General features: G+C 42.5%; 1 protein-coding gene across 3 annotated transcripts in view; it reads left to right on the plus strand.

The window, feature by feature from the left end:
• The window catches only part of NBAS (NBAS subunit of NRZ tethering complex), a 2,361,081-nt gene that overhangs the window by 452,312 nt on the left and 1,894,696 nt on the right, over positions 1-14,073 (plus strand). For all 3 annotated transcript variants that reach the window (XM_078647778.1, XM_078647779.1, XM_078647780.1), the window contains exons 15-16: positions 11,402-11,659; positions 12,305-12,430. In XM_078647778.1, the coding sequence (XP_078503904.1) occupies positions 11,402-11,659; positions 12,305-12,430 (384 nt within the window). The remainder of the gene's footprint in view (positions 1-11,401; positions 11,660-12,304; positions 12,431-14,073) is intronic.

The following is a 14,073-nucleotide window of genomic DNA, read 5'->3' on the forward strand; positions in this document are numbered from 1 at the left end:
TCATTTGCTCAATGTAGAGGATCTACAAGCCTGTGAAATGTAGCTACTTCCCTACTCTGCCTAACGATTACATGTTAATATGATCTAATTTGTTGTATAGTTCCTATATATCCATATTTCGTGTTAAGTTAGCATAGGTACATTTCAGATTTAAACGCCATTTTTCCTTTCTTGCAACTTCTGCACACGACCCTTAATTGTTGACTTAGCTTTCAACCTAGTGGTTTGCCGTGGTGAATGTGAGAATAATATGTTATTGCTCTGATATCTGCTTTGTTTAATAAAACATGTCTGCACGGAGAGTGCTGAAGTTTCAGGAGCAACACGATATGGAATTGTTATGAGGTCTGATCTCCACGCCTTCATAGTCATAACACAAGTGCAGCCTTTGCCAACTTGGGCTTAAGGCGGGATTGATATTGCTTTGCACGAGAATTGTTAACACACTTGATGCGGTGCACATGCAGAGAGAGCTGGTGTATGCTGATGTGATTCCTTCATGCTAGGACACTAAGGTATGGGCCCGCCCTAAAACAACCCAAAGAGACCTTCTTAGATAATAATATAATATATGTGTTAGGGAGGGTGAGATATAAGTGTTGTTAACTCTTATTCATTACAGCATGTTAACATGCTGTCACCATTCGCTTTTTATGTCTTAGTAACTATGCTGATAATTTTGCTACTGATAATAAGTATACTTGTATTATCAAAGATACTGCGCCTGAGAAGACGGCATTAGTAAATAAACATTTCAAATGCACATGTGTCTTCTTTACTCCATGTTCTGGTTTGTAATGATAATATAACGAAAGAGTGTTCATGAGTCCCACGTACCCTGAGGTACTGTAAGTTCATGTTCTGGTTTGTCTAAACATTGGGTGTTTGATATGTCCAATGAGACACTGTAGCTAGCTCGGTAAGGGGTGAGTTGGTTGCTAAGGTAAGTTTTGGGACATCCTAATTTGCCGAGGTTCCACTCCTCTGTGCACAGTTCTGTGTGAGTACAGAAACCCTGCAACATGGCGCCCAACGGTTTCGGTGGTCTTATATCATGACACTCGAGTAGTTTATCATTCATGCCTTAACCCCTTCACATCCGTTTCCGGAAAACGGGGTGTTGGTGAAACCTACCTATTTTTTGAAATAGGTCTTTATTCAAGCTTGATTCTTACTTAAACGGTTTCTTTGAATTACTACCCAGTTGTGCTACAAAGTATTCTTTGTGTTTTCTTGTTTCTAATTCTGTGATGGCGGCAGCGGTGGCTATTGCGCAGCATAGTCGCGTAGCGATACGCAACCATCTTCAGACGTACCAGGTCCCAGTAGATGGGATGGCTGTGATTTTCGTGGTGAGTGCGGATCCGGCGTTTCCTTACGAGTTGTTTTACTCTTGGGTTACGTTTCCGGCTGTGGACGCTAATTCTGGTTTGTACCACTCCTACACCGCCTCGGATGTCCCGGCTGAATATACGCCATACAGGGCATTGGAAATACCTATTGATCATTGGCAGCATCGAGTTTGGTTTGATGGCGCCCTCCCCCACTCTTTGTCCCGTGCGAGGTTAGGTCCACTCTCTATTCCAGGTACTAATTGGCCTGCGTTGGGTGGCTTTACCCCGCACCCGAATCACGGGGCTTGTACCCTGGCAGAAATTCGCCGGCTACATGTAGTTTCCATTTCCGTGATTCGTGCATTAGTGCAATACATCGGTCGACATCTTCCTGGTGGTCCCCAGGGGGGTGCGGCCGCTCCCTTGGAACGAGGCGGAATGCGTCTCAATCCAGTGATGGTAAATTCGGTTTTTGGTGCGCGTCCTGTTGACAACGATGACTTCCCATTCTGGCTAGCAGAGAAGTTTGATCAGCTGGAAGCGGTTTTTCCGAATTCCACTCCTGCTGATAAACATAGAATGTTGACGATTACTCTCCCGAAGGATATTACTCCTGAACTTGCTGACTGTGACAGCTGGGTAAAAACATTTGCGGCAGTTTATACAAGGTGCTTCGGCACCCCGTCTATGACTGCCCTGCCTGAAATCGTTCGACGTGTTCAGAATGATCACGGTCCAGAGGCAGCGGTTGAATTGGGTATGCGCCTGTGTGGTTCTTTTGAGATTGTAAGTGTAAGTGTAAGAGATAACAATAGTCAGAGAGGCGCTGCGTCCACTACTGAGGGTGACAGCGACTGATGTCTACGTTGTGATAGAAACAGCGGATACAAGACTTGCTCCCCCTGAAAGACTATATGAAATCGTCCTGTTAATTGAAGGTGACATACAGCGTACCGTTAAAGGTGTATTTTGGGAGAATCTGTCTTCCACATATGATATTTTACTTTCGGAGGCTGACTGGCCCCCACCTTTTGTGCTCGCAGCGCCGCGAGGGGAGGAGGTAATCCTACCCAGTTTCGCGAACACTGTCTCGAAGGAGCATGCGCAGCATTTTGCAGAAGAGTGGGCTCGGGCTCTCGCGCCGGCTCTGTACCATAACCAATGTGGTTGGGATAAATTGTCGCCTTGCCACGAAATTCCGTTGCGGTCTCAGCCGCAGCCTCAACCTCAATATCCCATTCGACGTGAAGCAAAATCTTCCGTCGCAGTAATCCTTGAACAATTGGAATATCAGGGAGTTATTGAAACGTGTGTGTCACCGATGAATAATCCCCTTTTTACTGTGAATAAACCTGACGGATCATATCGTTTGGTTTTGGATTACCGGCATTTGAACTCGCATTGCCGTAACTGTGCAGTACAGAATACCCACGGCTCTGCCCTAGTGGATAGTCTCGTGCGTAAGCGTTTCAAGACAACGCTTGACATATCCAATGGTTTTTATGCCCACAGATTGGACAGCTTTAGCTCCCAATGGACCAGTTTTACAAGCGCTGGAGTCCAAAAGCAATTCCGGCGTCTTCCAATGGGCTACAAGAATAGTCCTGGTGTATTTACCGCTCGAATTGTCTCTATTCTGGAGGCACTCGACCCTGATGCTTTTTCGTATGTGGATGATATATATCTCACAGACGACGATATTTGGGAGCATCTGTGTCGTGTGAATTCTCTTGTTTGCAACTTCGCAGACATGGGTTACAAATTCAACTTTGCAAAATCGCACATTGCTGAACATACAGTGTTGTTTTTGGGCTATGAGCTCAACAATGAAGGTAGAGGTTTGGCTCCTCACTTCTTGGAGAAGTGCGCACAATTGCGCGCACCAACAACACTGAAGAAATTACAATCCTTACTGGGCTTTTTGAATTTCGGCAGAACTTACATTCCGGAATATGCCCAACGTGTCAAGCCTCTGTATGCTTTGATACAACCAACTTTCTCAAAATCATGCTGGCTGCCTGAGCATTCAGCCATTTTGCAATCGTTGCAGGCTGATCTGCTCGCTTCTAAATATTTACTGACTCGTGATAACCACACCAACCTGGTAATAAGAATAATTCCTGGGACGGTGGGTTTCACCTACCTCACTTTTAATGAAGGTGACACAGTACCTATTGCTTACAAGTCACACTTGTACACCTCGGCTGAGATGCGGTTTCCCACCATAGAAAAGGTTTTAACTGCTGTACAGATGGCAATTCTAAAAGAACGTGCTCTGTCACAGGGGAAACGCATGCTAGTGGTAACACCCTGTCCTCATTTGGAGGCGGTCACGAAAGCCAGTGTACCAAATTCAAAGGCTTTGCACCCTCGGTGGATTCAGTGGGCTGCGTCATTGTCATCCGCAGATGTCATGTTTATTTTTGACGCCTCCTTACGGTCACAGGAGTACTTGCAGTATGAATTCGTTCATCCTGCTCCTCTGTCGATGCGACCTTTGGAGGACTTCCATTGCATCATTTACACTGATGGGTCGGCGCAGGTTGCGCATGGCTCTAAACATGCCTACGTTTCCGCATGCGCCATTGTGGTCGGTGCTATGTTGAATGACGAGTTCATTTCCAGGGAGGTACACACGTTGCCCCTGGGCGATTGCACTGCACAATTGGCAGAGCTTCGTGCTCTATTACTAGCTTTGGAGTACGCAGATCCAAGTGTTACTACTCTAATTGTAAGTGATTCTTACTACTGTGTCCAGTCTTACAATGAAAACTTGTTCTTTTGGATTCAAAATGACTTTCGTGATTCCAAGGGTAGCACAATAAAACATAAAATGATCTGGGTTCGAGTGGCAGAGCTTAAGGCTATGTTGCCACTCGTTTATGTGATTCATACTCTCGGTCATCAGCGCGTGGGAGTACACGCTCTTGGCAACTCGCTTGCTGATGAAGCGGCGAAATCAGCAGTATCTACATACTTAGTTGCAGCGGTTACTAGGTCTAAAACCAAGATTGATAGCGACATCTTGGCAGCGGTTGCTGCCTCTGAGAAGGGAAGTAAACATCCTTCGGGATTCCCTTCGAAGTATAAATACCACTTAAGTCCCGAAAAGGTTCCTTTTGTGACAATTCCTGATGTTGGGGAACGGCTGATTCCCAACTCGGATCGCAGAACAGACTTGATTACAGCGGCTCATGAAGGTGTGGCGTCTGCGCATGCGGGCGTCTCAGCCACTGTAACGCAACTACAACAACGTTTCTGGTGGCGGGGACTGTACAAACAGACGCGTGATTATGTCCTTCTTTGTGACATATGCCAGCAGATTAAACCTTCAACTGCTACGCGTCCGCCTCAGACTCAGTTGTACATTTCTAATAAACCACTAGGCTGTGTTTATTTAGATCACTGCGGTCCTTTTTCATCTGATACTGCGTATAAATACATCTTAGTAGCAGTTGACTCATGCACACGCTTTGTGTGGTTATGGCCACATCGCAGCGCTGATTCCCGGACTGTCATCAGAGATTTGCGTATCTTTATAGGGATTTTTGCCTGTGGTACCTTCCATTCGGATCAGGGTCCGGCTTTCGCCTCTAAGGCGTATAAGGATGCCATGACTTCGATGGGGGTCCAAGTCAAGTTTTCGTCACCCTACAGACCCGAGGGTAATAGTGTAGTTGAACGAATGAACCGTGATTTAAAGCAATCTTTGACAGCCCGAGTTATAGGCACTGGCAGAAACTGGCTGGCCCACCTCTATGGCGTGCAGCGTGCTCTTAATAATCTCCCTAGAAGGTCTCTGGGTGGGCGGACCCCATACGAAATGCTCTTTGGCATCAAGATGTTCGTCCCTGACCTTGACGGTCTAGACTCGGTGGTTCGCGCCACTTCCTTTGACGCAGATGAACATTGCAATATTTTACAGAATCTACAAAAGACGAGAGACACTCTTGCTAAGGAACATTTGCCCTCCACATCGGATGATGCGTTGCAGATCCCGGTAGTTGGCTGGCTACCCCAAGTTGGAGAACTGGTTCGAGAGAAGATCGACAACAAGAAAGAGTTTGGTCCCTCCTATCGAGCTCCAGTCCCAGTGCTTGGAGTGAAGGGCACAAGAACAGTCATTCTACCACCACTTCCAGGTCGTAAGGAAAACAGGTTTATTTCTATTGACAATGTCAAGATACACAGAGTGGCCGATTCTTCTTAGCATGACACCGGCTGTTTCCTGTCCTTCCATTGTGAGAAATTCAATTATGCCCACTGCTTCTAATAATGAACCTGAGGTGGCCATCGAATTACCTGCTATTTCCAGTCCATTATTGAATAACTTACCAGGAACTAACCTTGATGAGACAGACTATACATACCCCACTGATTTGTCCATGCCTGACCTGCAAGCTCGTTTAGCCACGGAATCCAGATTTTCATTTGACTCTGCTTCCCTTGCCTCGAAAAAACCCTCTAAAATTGCAGTATATGCCAGCCTGTTTAAAAAACATTTTTTGATACCTCCTTGGATATACATTTGGCTGGTCCTTTTTTCAGTTTACCTTTTTATGTCAATTGGTTTTGTGTTTTATTTTTTTCGGATTATGAATGGACACTATGTCGAGGAGAGAACTTGCATTACTCATTTAAATGGAACTTTGGCCCCACTTTCCTCTTCACATTCTACACACAGATTAAAAAGAGACTTGCCTTTGGTTAACATCACAGCATGGCCTGTTCTGGATGGAATCGCGTGGGATGCAGTTCGTTTTCAGATTCATGGCCCAACGGAAGTCGTTAATGTTCCTAATGTACTAAGAGTTAATATGGGGGATGTGGTGAAACAAAACATTCGTTCTGATGATTGGGATGTTAATGCTGTGGAAAGTTTGTTTTCTGATTTGAAATATTATGCTGCTTTTGATGCTGAGGATTTATATTTAGAATCTGCTAATTATGGTGAATTGTTCTGTTACCAACATTATGGCAATCACTTCTTACACAAGACATCTTCCCGTAGGGATGCGGTTAATTTTACTCAGTGGGAACATTGCCCAGCACCAAAACAAGGAAGTTCAGAAACGTTTCTTAAAAAGTATACTTATTTCACTGACTTTAATCAGTCCAATCCCGAGTCATTTTATTTTAAATTTAACAAACAGCCACTGTCCAAGGTTCGACTTACAAATACAAAATTGTTGTATTCAAAGGCCTTCCTGGATAAATTAGTTGCTGGAGGGTATGAGTTATGGAAGGATACCATAGACCTTAAATCAGTTTGGGGCTCAAGGGCCTGGCAGGTACAAGGCACTGAGGCTTTGCACCGTGCATGTCTCATCCCAAATCATATGTGGTTTTTGAATGAAACCATTTCCCAGACCACGTGCTTTGGATTGGCTACATCTAAAAGGTTAAACACCCCGTCTTTCCCGGAGTTGGAGGAATATGAGGATTGGAGTAATTTTACTAAATTGTCCATTAGAGAAATACAGGCTCTGCTTCTGAATTCCTCCTTTAACATTTCCAGTATGAATCCCAAGGGTTGGCTGCTTTGGCACCGTAGTGCTGATGCTTGCCAAAAAAGATTTTTAAATATAACTGACGGTTTTAAGACTGTTAGATCTGATCCCCGTTTTGATTTGAGTCATACTGTCACCTCTTACTCTGTTGGCAAGTTGTGTCAAGCTTGGCTGAAACATTCAACTTTACCTGCGGTTAAGTATCACCTTTCCAAACTGAATGCAGACGTGGATTTGAATGATTTCATTAAGGGCCCAGCTAGTGGCAGGTCGAAACGCTGGTTATATGGTGTTTACAATGAAATTTGGAAACTCTCACAAATTGAGGCTGCTTCACGCCTTAGGGCTATTGATCAGGCAAATCTTGAGAAAGTTCTTGCAGTTGTTGACAATAGCATTAACGTGCTTTCCTCAAGAATTTACACATTGGATAATATTGTGTCGTCTGTTGTTGATATTGTACATGATGAAGTATCTGTATTATACCATGGTCAAAATCAATTACGTTCAATCATGCAGTTTGCGTGGACACTTCAGACTCTGAAAATGGGTAAAGTTCCCTGGGGATACATGAACGTTTCTTCTTTATTTGCACCGTTTAATTTGACAGACAAACAACGCTTGCTTTCAATGCGTGATGCTTCCTTTTCCATGCTACATATTGAAAGGTTGGAATCTTTACCTTTTTCTGTGGCAGAATCCACCGCTGCTACGTGGCTTATCCACGGTTTAATAACACTGCCTTTTGCTTTATATAAGTTTTCAAATTGTATGAAATATGTGCCAATAGGTCGTTTTGAACCCTTAGGTAGCGGTTTTCTTCATGAGGTCTGGTCACTCCCATACACATACAGATGTTTCAAGGATGACCAAGAGGTTTATCTAACAGGGGATGAGTGCACTGAGACGCCAGATCATTCTTTAATGTGCAGACACATACAGTTACACGGTTCATGTAATAAGGACCGCCCGAATATGGCTTGCGTTTTACAGGGCACGCCAGTTCCTGCTATCATCCCCACGTTTAAGTTGTTAGAGAATGGTAGTTATTTAATGCTCAATAATGAAAACTGTTGTGGTTTAATTAAAGGTATAGCTTTCATAGTAACAGTTAGTGAGCGAGTTATTTGCTGCAGAAATGTTCTTTATCCTCCCACACGTGAACATAGGGAGTCTTCCATTTGGCCACAGATACCGACCTTGGGAGCAGAATTCAGCGGCATGGCTAGAATAAGAGCTCTATTGTCCCAGAAAGAGGTGGCCTTGAGCTCGGCCCGTGAAACTTTCGTGCTTCACATTGCTAACACCCGCACGGAGGTTCAGGCTCTTTTAAACACTGATTTGCCCTTGCATTTCGGAGCCATGGTCCGTTCTATCTTTAACGCATCCTCCACAACGGGCCTAGCACATTTTTTTAAAGTTGTTAGCGGTGGTCTCGTGACTTCCTTTGAGAAGATTTTTGGAGTCATCCCTGCTTTCTTCCATTCTATTTTTTCTTCCTTATTTGGAGGGTTCCCGTTTTTACTTGCTTTAGCGGCAGGCGCATTGGTGGTTTTCTGCCTTTTTAAATATGGATGCCCTTCCTGTGCAAGACCACGCACAGCTACTACTGACGCGGTTTCGCAACCGCATGCTTGATTATTATGGCACACTGCCGTTGGCGACTCTAAGCACGGCGTTTGGATTATCTTTTCGGTTCTCCTATTTCACCTGTGTCCAGCCTGTATTTCGCTGCCTGACCTGTGATTTCCTTTGGGCCATTGATTTGTGTCTCTGCGGACCAGCATCTTCTGACGTCGATTTTGATCAACTGATGAGTCCTATCATTGTTCACGAGTTGGTTTGTTCTGACGAAAGGATTATGGCCTTGGCGGTGGCACATGGACTAATGGGTCCCTGGGATGTGTTGTCGGCAGCGCGAAATTTCTTGGAACAAAGTTTTCTTGAAAACCCACCGAGCTGTCCTCTGATGGTTATAGAGGATCCGGTGCTGGAAGATCACGTATGTTCCTTTCATCTTTTAAACTGGATGGCTGAACTGTTTTCGGATGAGGACAGTGACTTCCTCCTTGAGGCTGTTGCAGCTTACTTTTCATATACGGTCTTATCATAGACACTGCCTCAGATTGGCATGCTGATTGATAGCATTTCCTTGATTTTATTGACTTTTGGTCAAGACATTTTTATTTTTGCTTGCCTATTGGCTTGAGCCACATTATATTTGTGGGCTATTTTTTAGCATTAGTTTTTTTTAATTGAATTTTTATTCATGCTCGTTTTTAAATGGATTCTGCTCTCATGTGATGGCACTTCTGTTACCTTATTTAGTCCGTTCTCGGATCATGGGGGGGTGTTGTATAGTTCCTATATATCCATATTTCGTGTTAAGTTAGCATAGGTACATTTCAGATTTAAACGCCATTTTTCCTTTCTTGCAACTTCTGCACACGACCCTTAATTGTTGACTTAGCTTTCAACCTAGTGGTTTGCCGTGGTGAATGTGAGAATAATATGTTATTGCTCTGATATCTGCTTTGTTTAATAAAACATGTCTGCACGGAGAGTGCTGAAGTTTCAGGAGCAACACGATATGGAATTGTTATGAGGTCTGATCTCCACGCCTTCATAGTCATAACACAAGTGCAGCCTTTGCCAACTTGGGCTTAAGGCGGGATTGATATTGCTTTGCACGAGAATTGTTAACACACTTGATGCGGTGCACATGCAGAGAGAGCTGGTGTATGCTGATGTGATTCCTTCATGCTAGGACACTAAGGTATGGGCCCGCCCTAAAACAACCCAAAGAGACCTTCTTAGATAATAATATAATATATGTGTTAGGGAGGGTGAGATATAAGTGTTGTTAACTCTTATTCATTACAGCATGTTAACATGCTGTCACCATTCGCTTTTTATGTCTTAGTAACTATGCTGATAATTTTGCTACTGATAATAAGTATACTTGTATTATCAAAGATACTGCGCCTGAGAAGACGGCATTAGTAAATAAACATTTCAAATGCACATGTGTCTTCTTTACTCCATGTTCTGGTTTGTAATGATAATATAACGAAAGAGTGTTCATGAGTCCCACGTACCCTGAGGTACTGTAAGTTCATGTTCTGGTTTGTCTAAACATTGGGTGTTTGATATGTCCAATGAGACACTGTAGCTAGCTCGGTAAGGGGTGAGTTGGTTGCTAAGGTAAGTTTTGGGACATCCTAATTTGCCGAGGTTCCACTCCTCTGTGCACAGTTCTGTGTGAGTACAGAAACCCTGCAACAAATTAGTATTGTTAACTTTGACAAAGAACTTGGGGACACATGCATCAAAGGTTTTTGCAAGCGTAAAGGTGCTACGCAAAAATCGTCCGTTTGCGATCGCAAAATCGAGACACACAATTTAGGCAATCGCAATTTTTTACGATTTCCTAAATTGCGATTGCATTTAAGGAATCGCAATTTGCGATTCCTTAAATGCAATGCAAGAAGCACTTAGAAATAACAATTTCGCTATTTGGGGACACAAATTACCAAGCAATTTAACTGGCCAGTAATTTGCAAAAACTTTGAAAAATGCACCAAAGTGCATTTTTCAAAGTTTCATGTTGCACACACACATGCCCTTGGGGCATGTGTGTGCGCAACATGTGTGCAGATCACAATTTCAGGGGTGCAGCAGGGTGTCCTTTTGACACCCTTGCACCCTTGAAATTGCACATGCAATTTCCCATTCATTCCTATGGGGCTGCAGGCCCATAGGAATGAATGGGAAGCTATTACTTAATTGCGATTTGCATATTTGCGAGTCGCAATTAAGGAATGTTTAGGAATCGCTATTTTATAGCGATTCCTAAATGCATGGGCTTTTGCGGGTCCTTAATTGCGATTCCTTAATAATCACAATTAAGGACTCGCAAAAACCTACCTGGAGTTTATTAGATATATATGTTAGCAAGGCAGCTGTTCTACAACATTTTAAATTGATTTACTAGTTAGGAGTGAAATGAAAAAGATTCGATTTTACGAATAAGTAGAACATAAACCCAGTGTATAAGCATTGACAGAAAAATTATAATTATTGGAATATTGCTTCAGAAACTTGAAGATATAGCGTTTATTAACTTGCCTAGAAGTAATGAATGAATGTATGTATGAGAAAGTGGTTCAAGAAAAATCTTTAGACGATTTATTAACATAGCATTAAGTGTTTTTAAGTCTACCCCTACTTTTTTTTCTTTATTTACAAACTGTATATACCCTGCACAAACTTTTCAAAAATTCTTTGCTTTAAGGTTATATGTCCAGTTATTCCCAAAGAGAATTACATTTCATTGTTGTTACTCTGCAATTAAAATTGTTCACCTTGGCTTTATACCTCCAAAGGATTGAGTAATAGAGAATGCTTTATTCTGAGATTGTTACTGCTCTTACAAGCCATGTTAATAAAAGGTAAAGATATGTACATACACTTGAATACCATGGTAATGTTTTAATGTGTTCCAGCACCTACATTGAATGACACAAACTTTGTTCTTAATGTTTGTGTCCCATGTAGTGTGAGATAAAGTTGGCTCCAAAGAGGTCTCGTCTAGAGAGCAGGCCTGGCGAGGATGAAGATGGAGAGGAGGATTCAGAGTGTGAAGATGAAACCTCTGCCAAGGCTAGATATTTCAGTTACATAAAGCAAGGCTTGTACTTTGTGACAGAAATGGAGCGCTTCTCACCCCCTCGGAAACGTCCACGAACTATTACAAAAAACTACCGCCTTGTAAGCTTGAGATCCACAACTCCAGAGGAACTTTACCAGAGAAAGGTTAGTTTGCGTTTTAAAAATTGCTCAAAATAAAGATATCAAATGTTAAGATATCTACTGTGAAACTGTATACTTAAATTGCCATGTGTTGTTTAAATAGCATAACTGTTGGATCATTAGTGTACCCATTTAATAAAGCTTGTGGCGCACAAATGAGTCTTTCCTAATGTGGTATAGTAGCAAAAGATTAACTCTAAAGCTTTGAGTTTTCCAGGGAAACTGGTTCCACGTGTTCCCCAGGAAAATACTGCCACTTACGTTTTATGGATTAGTTTTGGCTCTAGAAATGGGTACTAGAGGTACGATTCCCAGTTTCAGCACCAACTGCTAGTACTTTTCCCAATTTTAGTTTTCTGTATTCATTTTGAGCCTTTTTTTAAATTCTGAACACAACATTTATTAATGTGACCAATCTGTGTTGGTCATTCATTTAGACGTCCTTCTCGTACTCAATAGTTATAAGATTTTCTCTGGTTGCATAGAAGATTAAAACAAAGCCACCACAAAGTATTTTTGTTTACTTTCTGTTGCATTTTTTAATAAAAGATATTTTTTATTAAAGCCCCTATTAAATCAAGAGATCCACATCCTATGCAGCGATACAGTACGTTGTTTTTATAAAGGTCTTTGCTTGTCTTGTTCTAGATCGATAATGAAGAATACGGTGAAGCATTGTCCTTGGCACAAGCCTATGGCCTTGACTCTGATTTGGTGTATCAGAGGCAGTGGAGAAAGTCAGCAGTAAACATTGCATCCATTCAAGACTATCTGGTAGGTTTTAATGCAGTATTACCCCATTATTTGTTAAAATGTGTTCTTAACAATGTTATTAACCAAGTCATAAAATGATTCATTATAAAAACGGGAAAGTGCAGCTACAGCAATACTATATTTGATTGCGTTTGAGTGTGACCTTACAGCAAGACATCTGAAAGCTGCAGGTATTTCACAAGGGAGTGCAACAACAGGGATAGTGGTGAGTGGAAAGCAGGAAGATTATTATTAGAAGTCAGTAACATTAGCTCAGTAGTATCTATCAAGTATAAAAAGTGAATTCTTAGCATGTTGTACAATTATTGGTAAGAATATTTGCCTACAGGGCTTCATCACTAGATAGCATCAGCACACCTTCAAGTAGGAGAACCAACTTGAAGGGCATATATCATTTGGTTCTGACTGAATGGGCAGCTCGCATTTTTGGAATTGGTGTAAATAGATTTAATTTGACTTCAAGAAATATATATATATATATATATATTTAAATATATATATATATATATATATATATATGAGCTATACTTTTGTCTGTACACATAAGTGAAAATTCTGCAGTAATCTCCAGATTCTCCGTCAACATCATGCTTAATGCTGTTGGAAGTCTGTGCACTTTATTGTAATTATTACTATTAACTATTTTATGCAGAGTAAAATAAAGTGAGTGCATCGAGAGAGTTCCAGAGAACGTGGACCCGCTTGTCTCTACCACGCAACCTAAACAATGAATACGCCTTTTTTTTTGTGTGAAAATTTCTTTATTGCAGCAAATCAGTGGTACAGTCAAATAATCACATTGTCATCATTGAGAAAGGTGTGTGACTTATTGACATAAACAGTACATCAATTAACCCATTTACTTTTCATTTTTCTGAAGAACACCCCTACATAAGTAACTTCCCCCCCTCCCACATCCCCGCAGCACTGCACATTCCGCTCATGTCTTCATCCATAGGGCAAGTCAAAGCATTTTCAAACAATTGCGTAGTATACGTTAAGTGATAAACAATTCCGTTCCTACTCTACTGACGTGGCGACTTTCCCATTGGGGCCTCCTGTTGCCTGGCACACTGGACCACAACTCCCCCCTTTCAGCATACAGCCCACTTCATAATAGTACAGTCCCATGCCCCTTGGCGGGTCTATCGCTAACATTAGGCAGCATTCTCATATTGCATCAGTACATAGCTCAAATCCTGTCATCATTGTATCCCACTCTAGAGAGATGTGTATTTTCCGAAGGCCTCTTTGTTCCTCTCTCCGTATTTCCATCCCTTCCGCCCTTCCCCAGCGCATCATCCCAGTATGCCATCCCTCTACATCCGGAGGTCTCGCCGACTTCCAGCGCGTCGTTATTAACCGTTTCCCAAGCAGCAGTGTCAAATCTACGAAGCGGGTGGCTGCGCTTTCCTCTTTTCTCTGTGGCCTACCCCCAGCAAACTGTACAGTGGTGATGCATATGGTCTGCCCGGTGCCACCGACTCTAAGTTTTTTGGATTGTTGCCCAGTAATTGCCGAGCCTCGGGCAGGACCATAACATATGTAACAATCTGGCATCTGCCGCTCCGCATCTGGGGCAGGTATCCGCTGCGCTTGGGAACATTTGATGCAATTTGTGGGGGGTACGATACGCTCTGTGC

This window comes from Lissotriton helveticus, chromosome 6, assembly GCF_964261635.1.
Source record: "Lissotriton helveticus chromosome 6, aLisHel1.1, whole genome shotgun sequence".
NCBI lineage: Eukaryota > Metazoa > Chordata > Amphibia > Caudata > Salamandridae > Lissotriton > Lissotriton helveticus.